Source organism: Marmota flaviventris, chromosome 3, assembly GCF_047511675.1.
Source record: "Marmota flaviventris isolate mMarFla1 chromosome 3, mMarFla1.hap1, whole genome shotgun sequence".
Classification (NCBI taxonomy): domain Eukaryota; kingdom Metazoa; phylum Chordata; class Mammalia; order Rodentia; family Sciuridae; genus Marmota; species Marmota flaviventris.
In genome coordinates this window covers 4,341,115-4,367,339 of record NC_092500.1, presented here as the reverse complement: position 1 = coordinate 4,367,339, position 26,225 = coordinate 4,341,115, and the positions used below count along the sequence as shown (strand labels likewise).

At 35.7% G+C, this 26,225-nt stretch overlaps 1 protein-coding gene across 1 annotated transcript in view; it reads right to left on the bottom strand.

The window, feature by feature from the left end:
• The window catches only part of Smc1b (structural maintenance of chromosomes 1B), a 78,679-nt gene that overhangs the window by 47,289 nt on the left and 5,165 nt on the right, over positions 1-26,225 (bottom strand). The window contains exons 2-11 of the mRNA XM_027954625.2: positions 17,498-17,686; positions 16,173-16,285; positions 15,883-16,086; positions 14,761-14,999; positions 12,557-12,815; positions 11,577-11,717; positions 7,658-7,740; positions 6,555-6,762; positions 3,626-3,811; positions 1,616-1,795 (exon numbers count right to left, since the gene is read on the bottom strand). Coding sequence (XP_027810426.2) covers positions 1,616-1,795; positions 3,626-3,811; positions 6,555-6,762; positions 7,658-7,740; positions 11,577-11,717; positions 12,557-12,815; positions 14,761-14,999; positions 15,883-16,086; positions 16,173-16,285; positions 17,498-17,686 — 1,802 coding nt within the window. The remainder of the gene's footprint in view (positions 1-1,615; positions 1,796-3,625; positions 3,812-6,554; positions 6,763-7,657; positions 7,741-11,576; positions 11,718-12,556; positions 12,816-14,760; positions 15,000-15,882; positions 16,087-16,172; positions 16,286-17,497; positions 17,687-26,225) is intronic.

The window sequence follows — 26,225 nt, the reverse complement described above, 5'->3', positions numbered from 1 at the left end:
GATGTGGATATGGCTCAATGGTTAATTGCCCCTGAGTTCAATCCCCTGTACCAAAAAAAAAAAAAAAAAAAAAAAGTATGAAAGCTTTATCATGTTAGATAAATGAATAAATATAATACTGGAAATCCTTACATCTCATAAGAATAGTTTGCTTTATTTGCGATTCTGGACATTCTAGATAAATATATTATTGACTATTAAATAAAACCATCATCGTTTTTGAGATTTGCCAGATACTATTATAGCATTAAGCCTTATGTTACTTAAGTTAATCCTTATTATTCCCACAATATACATACTATCATTTTCCCAATTTAAATTGAGGGGTCTAGAAACTCGCCTAAAGTCACACTGGTCTTTTTACAGCTGTACCCTTAAGCGCTATGTTATACTTCATTACAAATGTAGCTTAACAAAATATGCCACATCATTTGAGGAATTTGACATTGCTCAATGCAACACAAACTATTCAGATGAAAGTAAAACAATATTTATTTTTAAAATCAAAATTATTCCCTTGAAAGCCAGTAATCTCATTTCACTTGTACTTTTTATTATAAATTCAATTGTGCCAAACCTTGAACGTATAAAAGAAGAGTTAGGATCCCCTCTTAAGTTATGTAAGAATTAAGCCAGAATGTAAACACCAAAATCTTTCCTACTTTCAAAAACACATGTACTGAGGGGAGGGGAGGGGGGATAGTAGAGGATAGGAAAGGCAGCAGAACACAACAGACACTAGTATGGCAATATGTAAATCAATGGATGTGTAACTGATATAATTCTGCAATCTGTTTATGGGGTAAAAATGGGAGTTCATAACCCACTTGAATCAAAGTGTGAAATATGATATATCAAGAAATTTGTAATGTTTTGAACAACCAACAATAAAAAATTAAAAATTAAAAATTAAAAATAAAACAATCTGAATCAGACACAAATTGCCAAATGCCACATTTTATGGTGTAAAAAAAACACATGTACTACAGGAAAATTCAAGGAAAATCTGGGGTTCAGCAGATTTGTATACCATGTTATATTATATATTATTTTATATAAAATTTTAAAAACTGCCATATATATATAAAATTTATAAAACTCCCTTTATATCTGGTATATCTCTATATCAGACTTTGCTTTGAAAAAATTTTAAATGAGGAATAAATAAAACAGGATTTAAAATCTAATTTCTAAAACCTAGTTTATGATGTTGAGATACAGCAGAAGTTAAAATTTTTCATTTCTTTTTATTTTTCTGTGGTACTAGGTATTGAACCTTACACCTCGCACTTGCTAGGCAAGCACTTTACCACTGAGCTGCATTTCCAGTTCTTTAAGATAAGGCCTCACTAAGTTCCCCAGGCTGGCCTCAAATTTGTAAGCCTCCTGCCTTAGCCTCCAGAATAGCTTGGATTTATAGATATATGCCACCACACTTGGCTACAATATTTTCAAAACTCAAATGAACATTATAAAAACTGATACCATGACCATCTTAGGTTCCCTGCTGGTTTTGCTTATAAAACAGAACATATGAAAGCATATATAAAGATCTGTGTGGAATGCAGCCTGTGAATACTGCTGTGACTTATCTAAGTGGGACCAAGTCTCTTACTTTTCGCCTTTCAGGTCCATCGAATGCAACATGTCTTGCTTCTTCCACAGTCTCGCACACAAGACCATTTCCACACACAAACTGAATCACCTTCTTCAGCTGAGGAAACTGAGTTTTTATGACATCAATCATCATTTTACAGCCTTTGATCTCTCTTAGTCTTTCATTGATTGGCTTGATCTGAAAGATTTAAAAAATATTTTATATACTAGTTACAGTAAAATGAAAGCCAAATGCTCATTGATGTTCTTTCTTACAATACATACAGAAGCATAACAGCAAAATGTTAACAGTATGCAGTTGTATGTGATAAAAGTTTGACAAGGATATAATAAATTATATCCCACATTGTCTTATCCAGTATCTTTTAAAAATACAATAACTTCACCAAAAGCCAGAAGTTGTATATAACTTATATATTCAACCCTTGTCACTAACTAGTTGGGATATAACAATGCATACAAATGTTTCATTGCTGTCTAAATCATAAAATCTAGTGGAAAACAAGATTCACTTAGATATTTTTCAAAAAAGTAGCAAACACTATGGGTCTTAAAAAACTCTTTAGACTTGGATGATCAGGAAATCCTTCAGACCTTCTTAGACATGACTTTCAGGCTTGGCCCCTGAGTATCTGCAATGTATTACTAGAATCCTTGCTTTTGTTAAATAGAACAAAGCAAAACCCTACATACAAACACCTTTTTGTTTTATGTATGTATACACACACGTAGTTTGGAAATGCATGTATTTACACATATATAAATATAGGTTGGGAATACATATTTAAACAAACTGAGTGCATGGAAAAGCAATCTAAAGTAGTACTATAAAAGAATCAGGCAATGAGAGGATAGAAGTATTCCCTTTATATCTGGTATATCTCTATATCAGACTTTTAAAAAATAAGTTGGTTTTGAAAAAATTTTAAGTGAGGAATAAATAAAACAGGATTTTAAAAGGCAGATGAATTAGGATAAGTAGTTTTAGTTAGCAGAATAGAAAAAAGTGTGGTAGCAGAAAAGGCAGGTCTGGTCATGAGTACCATCAGCTAGTGTTTGCTGTCCCGGCTTTGTGTAGGGGCTGTGCCAGGCAGTTTGCACATAATGACTCCTTGAAATCCTCCAATAAGGTAAGGACTTATTACTTTATTCCACAGATGAAAAAACCAAAACTCAGAAATTTGGAAATAAGTCAGTGAGAGCTATTTAGGAATAGGGTTGAGATTCACTCAGGACAGTCCAATTCTAGAGCATGTGCTCTTTTTATTTATTTGTTTGTTTGTTTGTTTATTTTTCAGTGGACACAACATCTTTATTTTATTTTTACGTGGTGCTGAGGATCGAACCCAGCACCCCGCGCATGCCAGGCAAGCGCGTCACCGCTTGAGCCACATCCCCAGCCCTAAGGGCATGTGCTCTTAACCACTGTATCCTTAGCCTGCAGTTCAGTCTTCAGCACTGGACCAAACAGAACATTTTCCTTAGTAGGCAAGGAAAACAATCACTAAAGGGTATAACTCATATGAGAGTTCCTGCTCAGGAATTTAGATTCTGGATGTGCTTAGGCATCTAAATACACACTTCAAGGCTCAAAATTTAGCCTGCTCTGCCAGAGCTGAGATACTAGATCAAATATTTACAATGGGCTGAGCTGGCATTTGACCAACAGACTATATGTCTTATCCATCTCCCATATTCTGCTGTAGAACAAAATACACTGTTGGCTAGTAGGCAGAGTGTGCACTCTAAGAGCAATGGAATTAGACATGAAGGTGGATTTATGGCAAAACTAGATCAGGGGAAATGATGGGATGTCAAGATAGCAGCCACTTGCTATTATCCTTCATTTGTCAATACATTAATTAACACCAGCTGTTTGAATACTGGCTAAGTGGCATCCAAGATATTGTTTTTTTTCCCATAGCTACCATAGTTGTAAGCAATAAAGATATGTTTTAACAGATGAGATTTTACCACTACTTGATACTAAACATTACAACTTTCTTACATCAAGATAATCTAGAGCAAGGAACGTCTCAGGTTCGGCTCTTTCCTCCTTCAGAAATCGAATACAATCTCTTGCTACCTTTTCAGACACTACAACAATGGCAATCATGTACCGGCCAAAAAGCTTAGTCACAGCCAGCTGGTATTTCTTATGAATAGGATGACACAGGTCAAGCAGTCTTCCAAACTTAGCAGGTTCCAAAAAAGGAGAGAATAACAAATACATTAGTGAGAAACATATAATCATTGATTTATAATGTAACAAAGAAACAGACAAAACTAATTTTATAAAATTATACATGTAATAATGGAGTCTCATTCAAATGGACCTAACTTTCATTATGAAATAAATGCCCATTTAGGCATGTCACACTTCATTTAAGAAGAGTAATGAAGAAGGACTAGCTTTACCAAAGTATTAAAATATTTTATAGAAGTACAGTAATTAAATAATATGAGTTTATTCCCCTATTTATTAGATAAGAATCTACAAGGCACCTACAATGTGCAGGGACTGAGGAAGACATTACTGAACAAAAGATATTCTCTGGCCTCCTAAAATGTTTAGTCTACTAAGGAAGAAAGACATAAATAATCAACAATAACATGAATGTATAAAACAGAGTTAGACACTAAGAGTGTTCTGAGGGAACATAACAGGGACCAGGTTGGCCCAAGAGGTTAGGAAAGGCTTTTCACAAAAAAGATACTTCTTGCAGCAGCTGACAGCACTAGGGTACTTAGAGTAGCAGGCCTTAGAGTAGCTGAAGATTTAACTTTATATCTTCGGGCTCTTTCTTCCGTTGTTGGTTCTCCCTGAGGCATACTGATTTCCTGAGAGACCATCACTCTTTCATATTTATTCTCTCTGCTTTCATTGTTTAAACCTCTTTGTTTTTCTTTTGTTCCCCTTTTTCTCAAGTCTTTCTTTTGAGTCAATTTTTCAGCTGTATAATCTCCTCCTTTCCACTACTACTTTACTAGTATTCCTTGCTACTTCTAATTTTTCTGTTAGTTTTTAATTAAATGGGAGTATTTAGTAATAATGTTTGATCTTGATTTTTTTCCATTCTATAGTTTTAGCTTACATTTGAATGTTGTCCACAGCACAAAACACTTATGGGGGATTTTGTTCTATAACTGTATGGACAGGGCTCTTTGGCTTCTAAATATTTTCAAATACTTTTTTTCTCTTTTGAGTATATGCTGATAGCTGCCATGGTGATCCTTTCTACCTTGCTTTGTGTAATGTGGGCAGTTCTGTTCAGATCACTCCACTACTGATGGATAACTTCTAGGTTTCTTTCCCACAGAACTGAGATGCCATCTCCTCTGGACAGTAAGTGATGGAACACCTACTTCCCATCCTACTCACTTTCCTAAAACCCAAGGGCTTGGAAGGCAGGGCATGTGAGCGCTCTCAGCCAATGCTTTGTAAGAAAACACTTTACTTACCTATTTCTGCTTTCTGTGAGACTAACACTCCAGATGGTTTTTTGTTGTTGTTGTTGTTTTTGAGGGAGGGGAGGGTATCAGGATTGAACTCAGGGCCACTCAACCACTGAGCCTCATCTCCAACCCTATTTTGTATTTTACTTAGAGACAGGGTCTCACTGAGTTGCTTAGCGCCTTGCTTTCGCAAAGGCTGGCTTTGAACTCATGATCCTCCTGCCTCAGCCTCCAGAGCTGCTGGGATTACAGGTGTGTACCATCACTCCTGGCTCTCTCTTGAGTTTTTAATTAGTATCCTTCTCCCTTGGGATAGGAAGACAAACCTCATTTGGAAGAAAGGGATTTTAAAAGGCCTCTCAATGAGGAGCCCTAAAGTCTTAATTTCCATCAGAGAGCATCAGAGGTTTACATTTCCTGATTCACCAGTTTTTAAATCTAACTCCCTCCAGTTAGAAGAGGAAAAGGAAACAAATATATGCATTTGCTTCTTGCTAGATCTTAATAGGTACTGGGAAAATTCTTAGAAATTAGTCAGTTCATCAGTTTGGCTTCTGCAGAGTTCAGACAAGCAATGGTATACTTCAGTCTTTTTTTCCCCCTATCATTTTTTGAAATTTATGGCATTAGGTTGTTTGGCTTTTTCTTTTTTTTGAGCTTTTTCTTCAAATTAGTTTTTATTATTTTTTCTGTGAACTGAGGGAATGAGATTCTGTGATCTAGCTCAATCATTATCCAGAAGTCAAAGACAACATATAAGAGTTGGAAAATCAAAAAAGATGAGGTAAGGGAGAAGATAGGTATACAGAGAGGCAGGAAGCAAACCATGAAAGCAGTAGTGTCAAGGAAGTCAAGGGTAGGTGTTCTGAAATAGAGTGATGGCTAGCAGTGTCAAGTGATGAAAATAGGCCATCACCAAACAAGGCATGCACAGGGTACACTGATGTTAATGACAAGAGTCAGATGCCAGACCCCTGAAACCCAAGAAAATAATGCTGTGAGACTAACACTCCAAACAAGAGATGATTGGATTTTGGCCAATGAAACACACTTTGCAATATTAGAGTGGACAGAAAATTAAAAACATGCCAATGAGACTACTAAAAATATATTTTAAAAAACTGAAACTGTGAAGAACAAGAGGTTTGCAGCTGGTTAAGGGACTCAAACTGCTTCACAGCCATATGTGGGATACTGGCATATATGTTTGCTGGTACGGTGTTCATGTCAATACTCCCGCTAATAGTCATGTATCTGTAGACATGAACTAGAAGTTATTCACATCTAACCCTAATTATTTACTGTGAAATAAATTATTATAATTATTAAAATAATAATAGTCAAATTTTATATTTGACTATTATTATTTATAATAGTCAAATACAAAATTAAATAATTTTGCTTCATAATAATGGTAATATTTCTAATCCCAGCTAAGATTATTTTCACCAAATGAGAGTGCTCTGCCTTGTTATAATTACCACTGAATCTGGGTAAAGTCTTTTAAGGTGCTCCAGAACTTCTGCTCTCTTTTGCTGACGTCTTCCCTCATGGGTATCAATTCCAGCATTCTGCAATTCACTTCTAATAAGATTCAGCTCTTCATTAACTTCAGACATTCTTGATTTTGTTTTTCCAATTTCATCCACAAGGTTTTCCTCTTGCTGTTTCTTCTCTTTTAGGCAATCCCTGCATTATAGCAAAAAGAAATACCAGATACATCATAGCTTTGTCTGCCACTGCAGAAAAATATGGTAGTGCTCTATCAATTTTTTTAGGGTGGAGGTACCACGGATGAAACTCAGGGGCACTGGGCACTGAGCCACATCCCCAGTCCTATTTTGTATTTTATTTAGAGACAGGGTCTGAGTTGCTTAGCACCTTGCTGTTGCCGAGGCTGGCTATGAACTTGAGATCCTCCTGTCTCAGCCTCCCAAGCTGCTGGGATTACAGGCATGCACCACCATACTTAGTGTTCTATCGATCTTTTTAAAATATTTTTTAATTGTTGATAGACCTTTTTATTCTTTTATTTATTTATTTATATATATATGTAGTGCTGAGAATTGAACCCAGCACTTCACACAAGCCAGGCAAGTGTGCTAATGCTGAGCCCCAGCCCCAGCCCATCTATCAATTTTTAAAGGATAAAAATATGCCTAACATCAAATATGGGCAAAAGAGCGTTTGATAATTCTTTGTTGATTCAAAACCACATATTTCTGGATATGAAAAAAGTAAGAATAGCTCACTATAACCAGAAATATCATTATGAGTTTACTAATAAGAAATACCAATTAAAAAGAAATCCTCAGTGGCATAATATCTAGGTTATATTTGACTTCATAACATAACTGGGGAATTTAAGTTTCACTACTGCTAAATGTTTATATTTTCAAAATTTAAGCATTTTACTTATTACGTGGCTAAGTAAAATTGTTAATAAGCAATCGTTAATAAAGATTGTTAATCTTTAACAATCTATAATGGAATGAGAATATCTAACACAGGGCTGGCATTCATTTGATGTATAGAAATATACTGGAGAGAGAAGAAAGCTGTAAGACGTTTTCTCTCTACCTACATGCATGTCTTTGTATACTCCTCCAACTTCTCTATTCGTTTTTTATGATCTTCTATTTGTTCTTTTATTTGTTTTAGATTTCCCTAAAATAGGAAATGAAACCTGAAATCAATTACAGCAATTCCAAACCAATACAATTACATGCCTACAACTTACTGTATCATAAGTTGATATAAATTTGAAATATCATATACCAAATATGAAAGTGTTTATGAAAGTAAATTTTAATTTTGAGATGGAAATGTGATATAGAGTTTTGAAGCCACACATATCAAGGTTCAAATCCTTATTCTTCCATGTGCTAAATATTTGATCTCCAGTGACTTCACTCTAGTAAATTCAAACTCCAAGAGGACGATTTTCAAATACCTGTGTATCTCCTATCTGTCCTTCAAACTAAATCAGTCAATAAATATTTATTCATGGACACCATGTGGTAGCAACTACAGAACAATAATGAACAGGACAGTCTCTGCACTCAAGGACTAATATCTGGTGGGAAAAACAGACAATTACATACATAATTACAGTAGAGAAGTTTAGTGTCACAGTAACAAGGAACCTGTAGAGCAACTAACAGGTGCAGTGCAGGACTCCCCAAAGTCTTGCTCTATTGGTCCTTTTTCATTAAATCCAAACCCTGGGGCACAGGCTCCCTTTTCTCAGGGAGGGAGCGGAGTGTTCTAAGGTGTTCTGGATGCCAAAACCATGGATAGTATTGAATTCTATACATGCCATTTTTTCCTATAATTATGTATAAGTTAGACATAGTAAGAGAATAATACAATAAATAATAAAACAGAACAATTATAACTATATTATAATAAGTTATTTAAAACTTATGAATTATTTCTAGAATTTCATGGTTTTGAATGATGGCAGATCATGGGTAAATAAAACCATGGAAAATGAAACTGGATAGAGGAACTATCATAGTCTGCAGCTGGCTTCCTGTCTGGGAAGTGGCCAGAATAAAGGCTGGGAGATGGATATTCCAGGTGACTGAACTCACTACGTGAAAGGTTTACAATGGACACAATTATGCATCCTTCCTTTAAGAAGCTTCCAGTTTGATAGAGCTGAACCAATTATCTATAATTATATAATTTTTATATAATCTGATAATAGCCCTTAGTTGCAGATTAAGAGCAATGAGTAATTATAAGAAGACAACATTTTTTTCTGTAGTAAGGTAGAGAGAAAAGGAGGGCAAATGAAGATTTGGTGGTATGGGTAACTACAGAATCTAACCTGTACAGAGGAGTAGGTTATCCCCAAAAGAAATCCACATGCACAAAGGCAAAAATGTGCAATGGGTATTTTCAGAAATCAATGTATGATTTGATAAGATGAAAAGTGTACAATTAAATAAAAGTTTTTAAAATTATGTTACCACCTTTGATTTTTTTTCCTTGCACAAACACCCTCTTCTACTCACAGTACTGCCACACACCCACTTTTCATATTGTATTTTCATCTGCCAAATCATAAAAATACCAGAACGGTACACTTTAGTGAGTTAGGGATTCATTCTAGAAACAAAATGACCTCAGTCACATAACTTAATCATCCTGTGCTTTTGTTTGTAGGTGCCTGAGATGTATCTGTGAGCAAAACAGATAAAAATACACATCCTTGTGGAGTTCACCTGCTAAGGGGTAAAGGCAGGCAAATAAAGCAAGTAAACACAATTTTGTTAGGAGATTAATGCCATGGGATAGACAGAACAGGGAAAGGAGAGCAGAAACACAGTGGGGATGACAACGTCAAGGTAACATTTGCGAAAAGGCTTGAAGGAGGCAAGGGAGTTGAAAATGAAGAAATGTAGAAAAGCATGTTCCAGGAAAAAAAAAAATGAGCAATGCAAATGCCCTCAGGCAGAAACATGTTGGATACATTCCAGGAAGCCAGGACTACCAGATTATAGAGGAGAAAAAAAATGAGAAAAATGGGGGTAGGAGTTAAGGACTCTGATGGTAAAGACTACTGTGGAGACACCTGGGTGGGAAGATCAGAAGTCCAGTTTGGGATCTAAGGTTGAGATGTCTATCATTGTCTAAATGGAGACACTGAGGAAGCAGCTGGATGTACACAAAAGTGGAGTTTGGAAGGTCTGAGCTGGGGCTGAGGTTGTGGCTCAGGCAGAGGCAGAGCACTTGCCTAACATGCGTGAGGCACTGGGTTCAATCCTCAACACCACATTAAAAAATAAATAAAATAAAGGTATCGAGTCTACCTATAACTAAAAACAAATAAATACATTTTTTTAATAAAAAAGAAGGCCTGAGCTGGTGATAAAAATTTTCAGTGTAGTTTTTAAAAGCTGGGTGACACCACCCACAATAGCACGCACCTGTAATCCCAGTAGCTTGGGAGGCTGAGGCAGGAAGATTGCAAGTTCAAGGCCAGCCTCAAGCAACTTAGTAAGAATATTTCTTAAAATTAAAAATTAAAAAAGAGCTAAGGATGAGGTCTGAGGTGTAGCTCAGTGGCAAAGCGCTTGTCTACCATGCATGAGGCACTGGGTTCCATCCTCAGCACCACAAAACAATTAACAAATAAAATAAATACGTTCTGTCCATCTAAAACTACAAAAAAAAAAAATTGAGGATGTAGCTCAGGTAAAGAGCCTCTGTGTTCAAACCCCAGTAGTTTCTCCCACCAAAAAAAAAAAGAAAAAGAAAAGAAAAAAGGTGTGTGACTATGGATCACCAGGGCAGTGAGTATAGGCAACAGGAAAAATAAGGATGGAAATTTAATAATACTAATGTCTACCTTGTAAGGTAAGTATATTTGGTTTACAGCTGTGGTTGGCACATGGTATATTCATATAAACACTACATTATAGTATCAGGATGGCCCAGAGACTCTATATATAATGAATTGTTATTTTTGTTGATATGCAACAGTAATAATTTTTATCCCAACTTTTAGTCTTTACAAAGAGAGACATGAAGAATCTATTCAATCTGTCAATCACCATCCATATTGTACCAGTACAGAAATCAAAACCCAGGAAATTAATAATAATTATTTATTGAGATTACACACATTAAGTAAAGAATAAGACCAGCTGGAAGCTAACTATGCCTTACTCTGAGACAGAACACCATAATGCTGTCTTGATAGTGACTCCTAATGTAGAATAACTAGTTTTTCTTGGGCTACTGTCATCCTTTGAATCCACAGGGAATTGGTTCCAGAAACTACTATGGTTACCATAATCTGCAGATTAAAGCCTCTTATATAAAATGACACAGTATTTGCATACAATCTGCATACCTCCTCCTATAAACATTAAATCCTCTCAAGAATATTTATAATACCTAATATAACACAAAGTTATGTAAACAGCAGTTATTATGTACTGCTTATGGAATAATAACCCAAAAATCTGTAAATGCTCAGTAAACACATATCTTTTCCTCAAATATTTTCAATCCTCAGTTAGTTGAACCCATGGATGTGGAACCCAGAGATATGGAGGGCCAAATGTATTTGTCCTTAATGCTTTCAAACGACTCTGCATTATCTCTATAATTTTACTTATATTTTTCCCTACATGTAACTTTCTCCTAAATGCACTGGCCTAAAATACACATAAGAACAGAGACTGTATCTTCTGACCATGTCCATCACTCACAGATGCAAAGAAATGCTTACTAAATACATGAATGATAGCAGAGTCTACTCTTATTTTACCATAGAAGAGCACCTAAATAATAATACTAAGCAGCACAACAAATAATCCAGAGAGCTTCCTCCGACACCCTGTGCTGGGGATTAAACTCAGGGACCCACCCCCTCAGAATTTTAAAAATTGCTTATGATTGATCTAAATCCATTTACATGTTGGAGTTAAGGAAATAACATTTCACTGAGAATAATTATAAATAATTACTATACAATCCAAGAGTACCTGAACTTCTCCATGCCTCCTCTTTTCAAAAGTCAGTCTTTCTTTCTCTGCCTTCTGTTCCCACTGCAGCTTTTCCAGTTGTTGAGTCATTATAGCTACTTTCTTCCTTACTTGTTCCTTAAGTTCTTTATAACGATCCAGCTGTATAAACAGCATTGAAACATTTTAACTCACTTAAAGAAGCATGAGAAAAGTCTTTGTATGACATCCTGTACTAGCAGGTAATTAATCTATCAGAAATAGTTTTATATAAATTAGATCATAATTCTTCAGGTAAAATATGTGAATATAGTATAAAAGCCCCCTTCTTTAAACTCTTTAGATAGAGCAACAAAATATTCAAAACAAGACCTCTAAAATAATATCTGTCAGAAAATCTTAAGAGAGAAAGGGGATCTAGAGAAAATGATACATCTCTTCTATTGATATAGTCACAATTATTATTTATGTATACTGTGATGTCAGATTATCATAAAAATTAATGAAAGAGATAAATGCTAAGAATTTGGTTGAGAGAATGTTAGAAAACTCCATTATATACTTTTGGTTATTTGTTACTGATTTATTATAGTTAAATCTTGTATATTGTACTAAGTTAGATATTAATTCATCACTTAACATTTTAAATCACCTTAAGTAACCAGTTTCCCTTCTGTGAAATCTCAGGCTCAAACATCTTATTTTATATGACAGAAAATAGTTTCACCTTTAAAATAACTGAATGACCTAACTTTCATTATAAAATTATACCAGGTGATCTTATTTTCTAAGACTTTAATAAACTCATAACACCATCTAATCACATAAAGGGAAACTAGTTTAAAGATCAAATTTATATTCCATATTCAGATGAAAACTTTAAATTCCCATAATTTACATCCCAAGGATATTCTCTTAAAATATCAGAGGTCATCCTTTAATTTCTTCTAATAAAAGAAGAAATAAGAGAAAAAAGATCTCTACTATGTTGATTTTTTCACCTGACTAGCTTCCAGTTCAATGTCTCGCCCTTTATGTAAGATTTCTTCCTCAATCTGCTTTTCAAAATTTCTCCAAGCACTATCTAAATCAACCAGTTCTGTTTCTAGGGCTCTTATGTCATCTTCCTGTTTGGAACACTGTCTTTCACTGTCCTTTATTGATTTCTTAGACACATCCAATTTCTTGAGGTGATGAGAAGTGTTTTCTTTGGCTTTAATGTACTGAGGCCTCTTCTGATTTAAAAGTGCTTCAAGAGACCTAAAAGGGGAAAAGAAAGCTTGTTTTTTAAAAAATTAATTTTTAATATAGAAAGGGAAGTTCTTTTGACAAATCACATTCAAAACTAAATTAAAAAAATTAACTTTCAGAGACTTAAGCAGATCAGTGATTGTCAGAGATTGGGCAAAATCAGAAGCATAGGCATTTTTAAAAAGAGCAGTTAAATAATGCATCTGCCAAAAACTATGGAACTATACAGCATCAAGAATGAACCTTAATGTGAACAAATTTAAAAAATCACTTATGAGGCTGAGGGATACTAGATGAAATATAGAACATAACAAAAGAATCTAACTATACTACAAATACATGAAACAACTTTATTGAAAGAGTAGAAGGAAAAAGTGTGGGTCTAAGTAATTTTGGAGTCTGTCAGAAAACTAAAAGAGTACACAAGTATTGTATATTAGTTATAAAACTGCTTCCCACCAGGGTATGGGTTAGTCTTTCAGATATTGATTCCCATGATTACTGAAATTGAACAATTAAACAAATGGATGTCTAAAGGTGGAAGTCAAGGTTTCTCACTGCTAAAAAGGAAAGTTTTAGATAGACGTAAGGGAAAAATGATGAACGTGGTAATAGATTACTGTAGGGAGGTATCAGGTATAAATTCATGTTTATCTTAATAGAGATACATGCTTTCTTTTGTGGAATTACTTACAGAAACGTAAATATACAAGAGTTAGTATACACACATACATTTCCTAATTCTGTCAGCTGAGAAAGCCTAGAAGCAAAGACACCCCGGGAGCACAAGCACATCTAGCATGCACATGTTGGATCCTAATAGCATTCTTCAAAAAAAGGGGCCAAGACTCTGGAGAAATGACTAGTCCTAGGTCTAGGGCAGGCTCAGACAAGCTGGGCAGGCTAATGCTAGGACTGCCTCATATAAAACAAGCCTGGAGTATATTGTACTGCCAGAAAGTAAAGAAGTGCACCCCCAACACCAAAAACAATCACAATTATAGGGATACATCAAAGGAACACAAGAACCAACTCAAAGAGTTCTCAACTGGCTAACAGTTGGGTCTAGGTAAAAATAAATAAATAACATAGGATTAGATTATAACTCCAGATATAAAATATCCTAAGTCCATATGGATATAAATAATTGAATAAATAGGAGATGAATCTCCTGTACAGAATTCCTAATGAGTTATGTAGATACTCTGCCCTTAAGTGTGGGCCATGCACAGTGATTTCCTTCCAAAGATTATAATGTTGAAAGTCAGGGGAGTTGGGAGAGGAATAACTTCATAATGGAGAAAGCTGACAAGAACTATTCTGAATAGGTGATCAAGGTCAACATGAACAGTGATGTCATGTTGATATGATACAGGATATATGTCACAGAACATATAATATGTTGATATCCTGATATAATGTGAGGAGAATGACATTTTACTTCTGTGGTCCTCCTCCCTAAAACCCATAATGCCAGTCTAGTTATTAGAAACTATCAGACAAATCCCAATTAAGGGATATTCTTCAAAAATTCTGGGCAAATACTCAAAACTGCTGAGCTCATCAAAACCAAGAAAGTGTGAGAAATTGTAGAGTCCAGAGGAACCCAAGGAGACAAATAAATTTAATGTGATTTTCCAGGTCAGAAAAAGGATGTTAGGCAAACACTAAGAAAATATGACTACTATAGTCTTTAATTAATAATAAATGTGTCAAAGTTGGTTTATTGATTCTGACAAATATGGCATACTACTGTAAGGTGTTAATAAAAGGAGAAATTGAAAGAGGGAATAGGAAAACTTTCTTTACTATCTTGATAATTTTTATGTAATTTAAAAGTATTTCATAGTAAAAAACTATTTTTAAAAATCAACTTTCAAAGTGTCACATACGTTTATTTGCTCTATCAATCTACATAAAACTGAACCATTAATACCTATTTTAAAAAACTCACTTCAATTCTTTTTCTGTTTGTTGTAGTTGTCTAGTTAGCATTCCATGTTCCTTTTTCTTGGCTTTAACTATGTTTTCATGATGAGAAAGAGACTCTTTTATGACACTCAAATCCCTATTTACATGCTCTAACTCAGTGTTCAGAAAATGAATTTTTTTCTCATTATGATAAAGTTGAAAAAGCTGCAGTTGTATCTTGTTTATTTTCAGTTCTTCAAGGAGACTTTGATAACGTTCTGCCTAAAAAACAGTATAATTCAATGGAAGTTAAAAAAGGAGAATACTTAAGCTGACCTTTCATGAACTCAACTATTGTACCAACATACCATGTCTAGTGAATTTTGATTTATGTCATTAAGAAACAGCATTCTTCCCAAAATAGCATTAAAATTGAAAAGGATTTCTTTGTTCGTTTCTAAACCAGTAAATGATTTTGTGTTCATGCCCTTAGTAGTATGGTAGGAATAATAATGAAGTGGCACCTGCCAATCTGGGTCCTCATCCTATCGTCTTGACCTGTGAGTATGGCAGTCCACCAATTTGTCATGGCAACTCCATCAGCCTGGCATTAGCTTCCTCATATATAAACTAAACAGACTTTATGATTACAGGGCTCCTAGCGATCAACTTTAAATTAATGATTACAGGTAAAATTACTGCAAGAAGTAATTTTTCTACTGATAAAAACTAATGGGGCTACTACAGGTTTAGTTTTGTTTTGTAGTACTGGGGATTGAACCCAGGGACACTCTACCACTGACCTACATTCCCAGCCAGCCCCTTTTATTTTTTATTTTGAGACAGGGTCTAGCTAAGTTGCCCAGGCTGGTTTTAAACTTGTGATTCTTAAGGCAGGAGGATTCCAAGTCTGAGACCAGCCTGGACATCCCCTGGGTTGGGGATACAGCTCAGTGATAGAGCACTAGCTTAGCATGTGTGAGGCCCCAAGTTCAACTCCTAGTACTGCTACACCCATCAAAAAAAAAAAATTTGTTTTCATTTGTTTTCTATTACAAAAGGAATATTCTTGGTACCCCAGGCAACTTCTTGGTACCCAACAACTTCTACAGAAAGCTTTCATATCTAACACTTACTTAACTGGTTACATTTCAGGACACCTTACCTCTTCTTTCTCTAATTTTGCATGCTTGCGCTCTGCAGCTACATTTTTTTTCTTATTAAAATTAAATTGTGCATCTTCTTCAGCTTTTTGTAACTTTCTTTTCTTTTCCTCATATTCTCCTATAAGCTCTCCTGAAGTGCTGATTTCTTCAAAAAATTGGGTTCTTTCTTTGGGTTTTTTCATGGAAATAGACTCTACAGTTCCCTGTTAAAAATAGTAGAGCATAACATGTAAAATACAGTGATGTCTTTTTGAAACAATGAACCACACAAAGCACGGCAGCTACTTACCTGGAAAACTAGACAGTTCTGTGCTTTGACTATTATGCCTATCTTTTCCAACTCTGCTATGTAAGCAGAACGACTCACAGGGTTATCATCAAAATGAAATTCAGAACATCCCCCTGAAATAGAATAAAGGCTGATACAAACTATTTTTCTTACTGAAATGGCCAGTCATGCAATAACATACCTGTTAATGAATGCAAAGGCCAAGTGTCTATTACATGCCAAGGAATATTTTATAATGGCAAACAAAACAGACCAAAGTCTGATTTCAAGAAGTTTATATCCTAGTTAGGGAGACAAACAAATATGAGATATGCAAGTAAAATAAAAATAAATATATGTGACACAGTGGCTAACTATGAAGGAGTACGAGAGCTGCAAAGCAAGATGGAAACTTCTGTATGGGGTAGGCAACAGAATCTTTAATGAGATAAAGGCTTTTGAAGTTAAAAATTCAAAGAAAGCCAGGTGCAGTGACATGGACCAGAGCCCTAGCTCCTTAGGAGGCTAAAGCAGGAGGATCATTTGAGCCCAGGAGCTTGAGGCCAGTCTGGACAACAACCCAGGCTATTTGTTTTGAAACACCATCTCAAAAAATTAAATAAATAAATGATTAAAAATCCAAAGGAAAGTAATAAAACTAGCCAATGAATATGTCTGGATGATAAGTGGTAAAATATTTAAATTACACATTAAGGTACAAGTATATAACAGGAATCTCTAAAACCAGCTGTGATTGAATTTGGGGGAAGACAATAAGACAGTACTTATACATTAAAACTGTTGTAGTGGACCTGAATAAAAACTGAAACAATTGAAAAAATAAAATACACACCTATTTACAGAGTAAATAAAATCCTAGCATACAATAAAAATGTATATAAATGACTCTAAATTTTGCTTATGCAGCGAACACAGAAGATTCATAAACAAATCACAAAATACAAATGAAAACATTTCACTCTAGTTGCTTTTTCATGATAGGAAAAAAAACTATCTATACAAGCCCCAAATATGCAAACAATTAATCCATCACCAAAATAGATAAATAACCTGAGAAAGAACTTACATGACTTCTTACAGGTGGGCTCTCTCCTTCATCTTATTCAAATATTCAGGTATAAAAATGCTATTTGTCAGGAGAGACCTAAATAAGTAAGCCTATCTACTTAAGGAAAAGTCTAAGTAGAGAATAAAATAGGTTGTCATGTGCATGCTTCTGAGGAAGAAGAGCCTCTAGCTCATGCTGCCAGTGGAACAGTCACAGCCTGTTATACAGGAAAGCAGGCCTTATAACTTGCTCCTGAAAAACCAAATGGCAAAGGTACCTCGAATGATTCTTGCAAATGTCTTCTCTTCTCCATTTTCCTCCACATATACAATCTTTACACTTGCAGAAGAAGAAACTGGTTTTCCAATATGTGCTCCATGAATAAGTTCTTGAATATTTTTCACTCTTAAATTAGCCGTTTTCTCTCCCATTACAAAACTAAGTGCATCCATTACATTAGATTTTCCTGGAAAAGAAAAGAGAGAAAGGTATTCAGTCTTTGGAAAAGAATCCCTTCCTATGCCAAAGAAATCAGGCCTCCCAATGGAAGTGAAATATAGCCAAAACATGTCTGAGTAGTTCTGTCTCCTTGAGATGAAAAATGCATGGGACTGAGAAGTTCTAGGAAGATCACTTGTTTCTTCTAAGCAGCTACTGCAGAGCATTAAAAGGTCTAAGTTTAACAAAATAAACAAATGGATCTAAATTCCAGATTTCTGGAGCTGGGGTTGTGACTCAGTGGTAGAGTGCTTGCCTAGCATGCATGAGGCACTGGATTCAATCCTGAGCACCAAATAAAAATAAAAACAAATAAAATAAAGGTATTGGGTCCATCTATAACTAAAAAATATATATGTATACATACATATATATATGAAAATATAAATTCCAGATTTCTCCGATTATTAGGTACTATACCAGGGCAAATCATTTAACATCCCTGAATTTTAGTGATCCCTGTTTTATACATATGGAAATGATCACCTAAAGCATTTATGTAGCACCAAACCCTCACATTAAAAAAAAAAAAGATAAGCTAACTAAATTCAGTATCTTTCCAAAGGTAGGTCATGTTGTTGTATCTTCATAGGTGGGGTGATAGGGGGCTACAACAGCTAAACGGCAGGCCTGAGAGTACTACTTTTGAAAGGCCTGCTTGCAAGATGGCTGGCATCTGAGGACTTAGATTTGGACCTGTGGAGAGTTTCTACAATTCCCTGGTAAGAATGGTTCACCATGCCTAAACTGTTTGTGCAAACAATATGACTTATATTGAATATGTTCTTTCTTTTTAGGGGTCTGGAATTTTTGGTATGCTCTAGGTAGAGGATGTGATCATCTCTCAATTAAAAACCCTGGGCACTGAGTTTCTAGCAAGGTTCCTTGGTAGGCATCATTTCTACTTGTGAACTTGTTGCTAGAGAATTAAGCACTGTGACTTCAATAGGTGAGGACTCTAAGAATATTGTACCTAGTTTTGTCAGGTTTTCCCTATATACCTGTTCCCTTTGCTGAATGTGCTTTGTACCTTTTCACTGAATAAAAATGTTCCTGAGTATAACTATATGTTGAGTCCTATGAGTCTTCCCAGCAAATCACCAAACCTGGGAGTAGTCCTGGGGATTCCCAACCCCAAAGGTAAACTTATTATCCAATTATGAGGCTGCAATTTGCTTCATGAATTTTCCAAGGTGCAATATCAATGCAGCTATTATCTGCTCTATTATTTGTTCCTTTTTCACATTAGGGATCTATAAATCATATCAACAAGCAATCTGAATTTTCAGTGCCAAAAGAATAAAGAAAAAGGAATGCTGTCGGCTACTAGAAATAAGATTTAGCTTTAGAGTTTAGGATCTTTCTAAAAAAGACTAGAAGTATTTTAAATGCTGAAAATTTATTTAGCTGAGTATCAGTTAATAGGTATGAAACATATTTTTTTTGGCGGGGGGGGGGGGGGGCGTTAACTGATAAGAAATACATAGAGGGGCTGGGGCTATAGCTCATTGGTAGAGTGCCTGCCTCACATGTGTGAGGCACTGGGTTCGATCCTCAGCACCACATAAAAATAAATAAAGATATTGTGTCCAACTACAATAAAAAAAAATTTTTAAAAAAGAAATACATAGAGGACAAAATAACATTCATTGAATGATTAACTCTGACAGTAACATAGCTAAGCAAATTTTGTCAACCCTTATTAAAAATCTTCCTAAAATAAATATTTCCCCATGTAAATCCAATCATTCAATTAATGTTGTCTCTAATAAAGGTTATATATTTTGTCCAGACAATAAAAATGACAAATATATTTTAATAAGCATCATGGAGAAATACACTGACTGATGAAATAAGAGGGCAACTTCAGATAAGATGCTCAGAAAACATTCAGTGCAGGCCTACCAGTTAGTGTTAGCTTAACAATCACGACCAACCTCTGCTGAAAAGAATGAAAGAACAAATGAATGAACCATGCCAAGTTCTGTAGTGGTCAGACTGGGGACCTCTGCTATGAATAATTTAAAAGCAACATCAGGAAAATAGTGATTTTAGAGGAGTTCTGTTTCAGGCTACCACCACTTCATAAAGACGAACCAAGTATTATAAAACATAAAAATTACGACATGATTTTCCAAGTGCCTTTTGATTCCAACTCCACACTTCTCCTTATTCCTCTCTTTACCAACCCTCTACTAGTGCAAGCCTCTTTTGCTGGACTCCTTGACCTCTGATCTCTTGTATCCTCAAATTAATTCATTCATCCTACAAACATTTTCTGAACACCTATTTATCAGTCCTTACTTTGCTGTAAGGACTGGGGCTAAAAAACAAAATACAGATTTTACTCTGTTGAACTTTATGGGAAATAATACTTTTGAACTAGCCTTCTATACTAGGCATCAGAACATAAGACCAAACCAAAATGGGGTCATTCATGCTAAGTGCCACATAATCAAACTGAAACTTTGAGGAAGCAGGTAAACCTCCACATGGAATAGTTTATCCTGAAAACAAGAGGTTCACAGCAATCAATCAGAAAGAGTCCTGTCCATCTGAGTTAGGCGTAATAAGTTCCCTCTGCTATAACCCTTACAAGAAAAGTATCCTGTCATAACATGATGTTAGCCAATCCACTGTGTTCCTATCCTACAAAAACCATCATTTTGTTATGTTCAGTGAATAGATAATGGAGAAAATTATAATGTAATAAATTATAATAAAATAGTGAACATAAAGTACGATTGAAGCACTAGGAAGAACTAAAGGTTGGAGGCTTTGAGTTGGCTTTTCAAAGAGATAATTCTGGGCTGTTTTAAAGGGTAATGAGAAATTTGGAGAGTCAGGTGCTGAAGGTAAATATTCCATCCCAGGAAAAGAGAATAATAGTCTAACATGCACAAAGGAGTGAGAGAGCATGGCACCAAAACTAGTAAGAAAGCAAATAATTCAGTGTGGGTAGAATAGAGCTTACATGTTTTAGAATGGTAAGAGAAAACTGAGAAAGTTATTTTAGTATAAATTATAATGTTATATTAAAGGAATTGAACTTTATGCTGAAGATTATGAAAGAACTTTAGAAATAACTTTTTCAAATGTTTTGTAAAGATTTTTCAGACAATAACCCAACAAAAGTGAGCAAATGACACAAATGCAATTCAGTAAAAAAAATAAAGTCCCTTAAACACGTGAAAAGATGCTCAAAATTACTCATAAAAAATGTAAATTAAAACAGTACGAACTTCCAATTCTTATCTACCAGACTGGCAAAAATCTAGCTTTCAAAACCTATTCTTTTGGTAAGGCAGAACGAAACAGGTCTGCCTATAGATTACCCTTTAAAAGAATGCATTTTATAATATGTAAACTCTATCTCAATGAGGTAGTTATTAAAAAATATAATCAACCACAGGGCTGGAGTTGTGGTTCAGTGGTAGAGCACTTGCCTAGCATGTGTGAGGCACTGGGTTCAATTCTCAGCACCACATATAAATAAATGAGTAAAATAAAGATTAATCAATATCTTTAAAAATATTTTTTTAAATTTTTTAAAAAATATATAACCAACCTGAAAGAGTACTTCATTTATTCTCTAGCCTTGCAACTAAAATGGTCCAGGACCCATGGTATTCGAACTCACCCAATACCTCTAAGCACTCAAATGTTGTCTCTAATACCTTTCCTACTAAAAGGAACCTGACGTCTTCAGAGAACTGGCCAATTCCAGTTCTGAGGCCAGGAACAACAAAGCTGAGCTTGGGAACAAGAACATCATGTCAGAAAGCAAGGAAGTTTTCTAATATTAATGAAGTCATGACCTAAGGACATAGGACATAGTGGGCAGCCTGAAGAAGTGACCAGTTACTGAAGTTATAACAATCCGAGAATCAAAAAGAATTATTTTGGTAGATTAAAAACATACCACATCAGGGGCTGGGGTTGTAGCTCAGCAGCAGAGCACTCACCTAGCACATGCGAGGCCCTGGGTTCGATCCTCAGCACCACATAAAAATGAACAAATAAAGATATTGTGTCCAAATGAAAAATAAATATTTTTTAAAAATACCACATCAGTGAAAAATCATGAAGTCGTATTAATATCAACCGAAAAAAGAGAGAGAAAATCATTTTCACTATGTGAAGCAGCTATTAAAACTCCTTCCTTCCCCCCTTCTTTTTTTTTGTACTGCAGATTGAACCCAGGCATGCTTTACCACTGAGGGACATCCCCAGCCCTTCTAATTTTTTATTTTGAAATAGTAAATTGCATAGGGCTTACTAAGTTACTTATGTTGACTTTGAACTTGGATCCTCCGCCTTAGCCTCCTGAGTTACTGGGATTTTAGGCTATGCACCACAGTGTCCCTCCTAAAATGCCTTTCTTTGAAAATATTTATTAAAAGTAAAGAGACAAAGGTTAGAGTTGCAGCTTAGTGACAGAGCACTTGCCTAGCATGTGCCAAGCCCTGAGTTCAATCCCCAGTACTACAAAAACAAAAACAAAAAAGAAAGAGGCCAGCAATTATCCTGTGTTTTTTTTTTCAGTGTAAACTATACTTTTAAGCTGTTTGATTAAAAAAAAATAGTTAACAAAGAAAAGCTCTTTTTACAGGGGAATACCATTCACTGAATATAGAAAGCATGACAATCAAGAAAACCTAATTTTGCAGTCCTTAAAAAAATGTTGATTCAGGCCAAGATTACTGTTAGTAAAAGCAACAGGCAAATGGTCAATAAAGAACATCTGTATAATGCCAAAGTAAAACTGGACATCACAGTTGAAAAGGAAGAACATATAATGAAGAGATCAGTCAACACCCTAATCCAAGCGTCAATTTTAGCCTTGCTAATATGATAAAACTATCAGATAGACACAATGCAATATGAAGTCTATCCAAAAATATATAATGTGAATTCATAAACTCTTTAGATGTAACTTGCAGTTTATAGAAATAGAGAGGGATAGAGGAGTGAACTTAAAGACGCCTTAGGGAAGCAATCAACCAAATCTAAACATTTTATAGAAAAACTTTTCCTATTTTTTCAATAAGTCAATATTATAAATAAAAGCACCATGCTAAAAATTAAGAGAGATTTAAGGGATGTCACAATCAGATGCAATATGCAGTTCTGAGTTGGGAAAGGTTTTGGTTAAAGAACGTTTTAGAGTCGGTTGAGGCAATCTGAATCTGAGCTGTGCATCAGAAGAAGTGAACTGTTGCGTTCCTCATGACTAAAACACTCAGGGTCACTCCAGATGAACTGGGCTGCATGAAATAATCACATAAGAGACAGGGATACCTTTTTTTTTGGGGGGGGGGGGGTCCTGTGACAGCTCCTCTGACCTTAAGGGTCCATAGAAAGAGAGAGCAAGTGAGCACGTGCTGAACCCTTTTATTGAGGAGAAGCCATTCAAATGAGGAAAGGGGTCAGGTTTCAGGGAGTTGAGTCTAGCTTAGTGATGTCTACTGTCAGCAGGTTAACTGACATCTAGGAAGCCATGGTCAAAGGCAGAGCAAGAGAAGGGGATACACAAAGGGGGTTTCCATGGAACATGCTATCCCAAAAAGGGCAAAAGAGTAGTATCACAAAGGAACAGGTGAGTGTAATTCGACCAAAGGGGTTATAGGGCGACACCTTAACATCTGAAGACGTGTCCTCAAACTTCTAGGACGGTGGCAATGGCCAGGTCACTACGAGATGTAGTGACAGTCAAAGCCTCTCGGCTTCAGGACACAAGACACAAATCATTTCCCACAGTAAACATTTACTGAAAAAGCTGAAGATAATTGCCTGAAAACAATCAAATTAGAAAACAATATTTCTGTAAGATCTAATTTTCATTTTAAAAAAGTTTGCCTAAAAAAATCTACATGGATATACCCCAAGTGATCAGGGCAGTAATAACTGAATTGTGGGGATTTTTCTTCTTGTTTACTTTTTAATGTTTTACAACTATATATTGCTTTTATGATAATATATTTTCTTAATAATTCAACATTATTATAGTTTATCTAAAATGGACTTTTAATATTTTTTCCTAGTATTGGTTTGAACCCAGGGGTACTCTATCACTGAGCTACATACAGACCTTTTTATTTTGGGATAGGGTTCACCCGCTAAGTTGCCCAAGATGGCCTTGAACTTGCAATCCTCCTGTCTCAGTCTCCCAAGTAGCTGGGATTACAGTATTCGCCACAGTGCCTAGCCTAACATGGGATTTTTAAATGACACTGTTTCCTGATTAAAAATTATTCAATGTAGGAAACTGGGAAAATATAGAGAAAAAAACTCACTTGAAATTCAAAATGTCCAAGAAAAAATATTGATGGGAACGGATACTGAATTCTGTCAGATACCCTTTCTTCATCTATTAAGAAAATCAAATGGATATTCTTTCTTGTAGGAACAAAAAAAGTGTACTCTGGTAGCACAGCACATAAGTTTAAAGTTAGGTAAGATGAGAGGTAGGGAACTCAGATAAAAAGTACTACAGGAATCCTAGGAAGAAATTTTCAGTGAAATAAAGCAGTAGCAATGGGAACAGAGTAGAGGATGGAGTTATTAAGAAGGAAGAACTGGGGCTGAAGGTGTGGCTCAGTGGTAGAGCACTTGCCTAGCATATATGAAGCCTTAGGTTTGATCTCTAGCACCCGCCCCCCGCCCAAAAGTAGAACTGGCATGATTGGTAATATATTGGCTGTGATAGGGAGAATATATCAAGGATGAAAGAGAATTCATCCAGATAGCAGTCATGTGAAACCCTAGGAGAAAAGCATTCTAAACCTAAGGACTAGTAAATGCCAAGACTCTGAAATGGAAATCAATCTGGTCTGTGCAAGGAAAGCAGAAGTTCTGAACCAGTAGAGTAAATGTAGATAAAGAGAAAATTAGAGCAGAGAAATACACAGTGACCATATTATAAGGGCTTTATGGTTCATGGTAAGAAATATGGATTTTATTCTAAGCACAAGGGAAAGCCACTGGAAAGATTTAAACTAAGGGTGAAAAAATGCTCATTCTAATTGCTGAGGATAGATTTTGGAGAGACAAGAATAGAAGCAGAGAGACCTGTTAGGTTATAGCAATAGTCAACTATTATGGCAATAATCAATGGCCAACCTAGCAGCTATGACTACTTCACAACACTGGAAAATGGCAAGAAGTAACTGGATTCTGGATGTGTTTTAGAGGTAGAGACATAGGACTTATGGGATGGCTGGATGAGGGAAGTGGGGTTGAAAAGTTCAGAATTGCTCTTAGGTTAGTGGTTTAATTAATGATTAAATGTTTCCCCTTACTGGGCTAGTAAAGACCAGGAAAGAACAGGTTGGGTTTTGATGGGGATGGGGGAGAAAATCAATCACTCTTTCTGGCAGTATTGCCTGAGATGTCTAGGAGAATAGCAAACGAATTGTTGGATATTAATCTGGCACAAAAAAGAATGTACTAAGGCTGAAATAGAACTTTGAAAATCATAAGTGTAAGGATGTTACGTGAAGCTGCAAGACTGATAAAATTACCTGGGGGAAGAAGAAACAGAGTGTGGGGACAAGTACATGGAGTGCTGCATATGTGGCATATGTTAAGGGTACCTGAGTGGCAAACCACTCCTCTCATGCTAGGCACGGGAGCGGCAAACCACTTACTCTGTAGGCAGAGCCCTGGGCGTAGGACTATATGTTAGAGTCACAGTGCTTGCTCTGTGGCCTGCTGCCTGATTGGTTGCTGCAAGGACAGTTGGCCAGAAATTATATTACTGGCTGCCTATAATCTGCTTAGCTACTGCCCGAGTACATATACATGGTAACTATGCAAAAAAATCAGACCTGCTTCCAGCTTGGTCTTGATTCGTGACTCCACAGCCACACTCTCTTCTACCCTGTTCCGTGGACCTCCTCGCTGGACGAGAGAGAGCCCACACAATAGAGCATATGTTCCTGGGGGCACCCCAGTGCTTACACCTGAGGGAGGGGCAGCCAATAACTGAAGGGCCTGTGAAGTGTGAGATTTTTTTTAAATTAGTGTCAACAGAACATGTATGTATGCCAATGAAAATTATCCAGTGCAAAAAATAAATAATTCAAAACATAATACTTAGAAAAGTAAAGACTTAGGAGGGGATAAGAACAGAAAACACGTTCAAAGGTAATCTTAGATTCACACACACAGGCATTTCCCTACTAAAATCCTTCAAAGGCTAACATTTATTTTTACAGAAAGTTAAATACAAACTTCACACTCTGGCAAAGACTTACCCAAAGGGACTCCAACTTTCCATCCCACTACTTCCTTAAATATGTACTACATTCTGGTTATTGAGAACCATTAACTGTCCCACAAATATACATATACAAACCCCTGGAAAAATACACTTTGAGCTCAGCTCAAATGCCACCATCTCTTGAAGATCTTTGGACTCCATATAAGCTCTTTCTGCTGATACCTCCTCAAATCAGATTATTTATTTTCCTTGTTTAAGGTTTCATAAATGTATTATTTGGTCT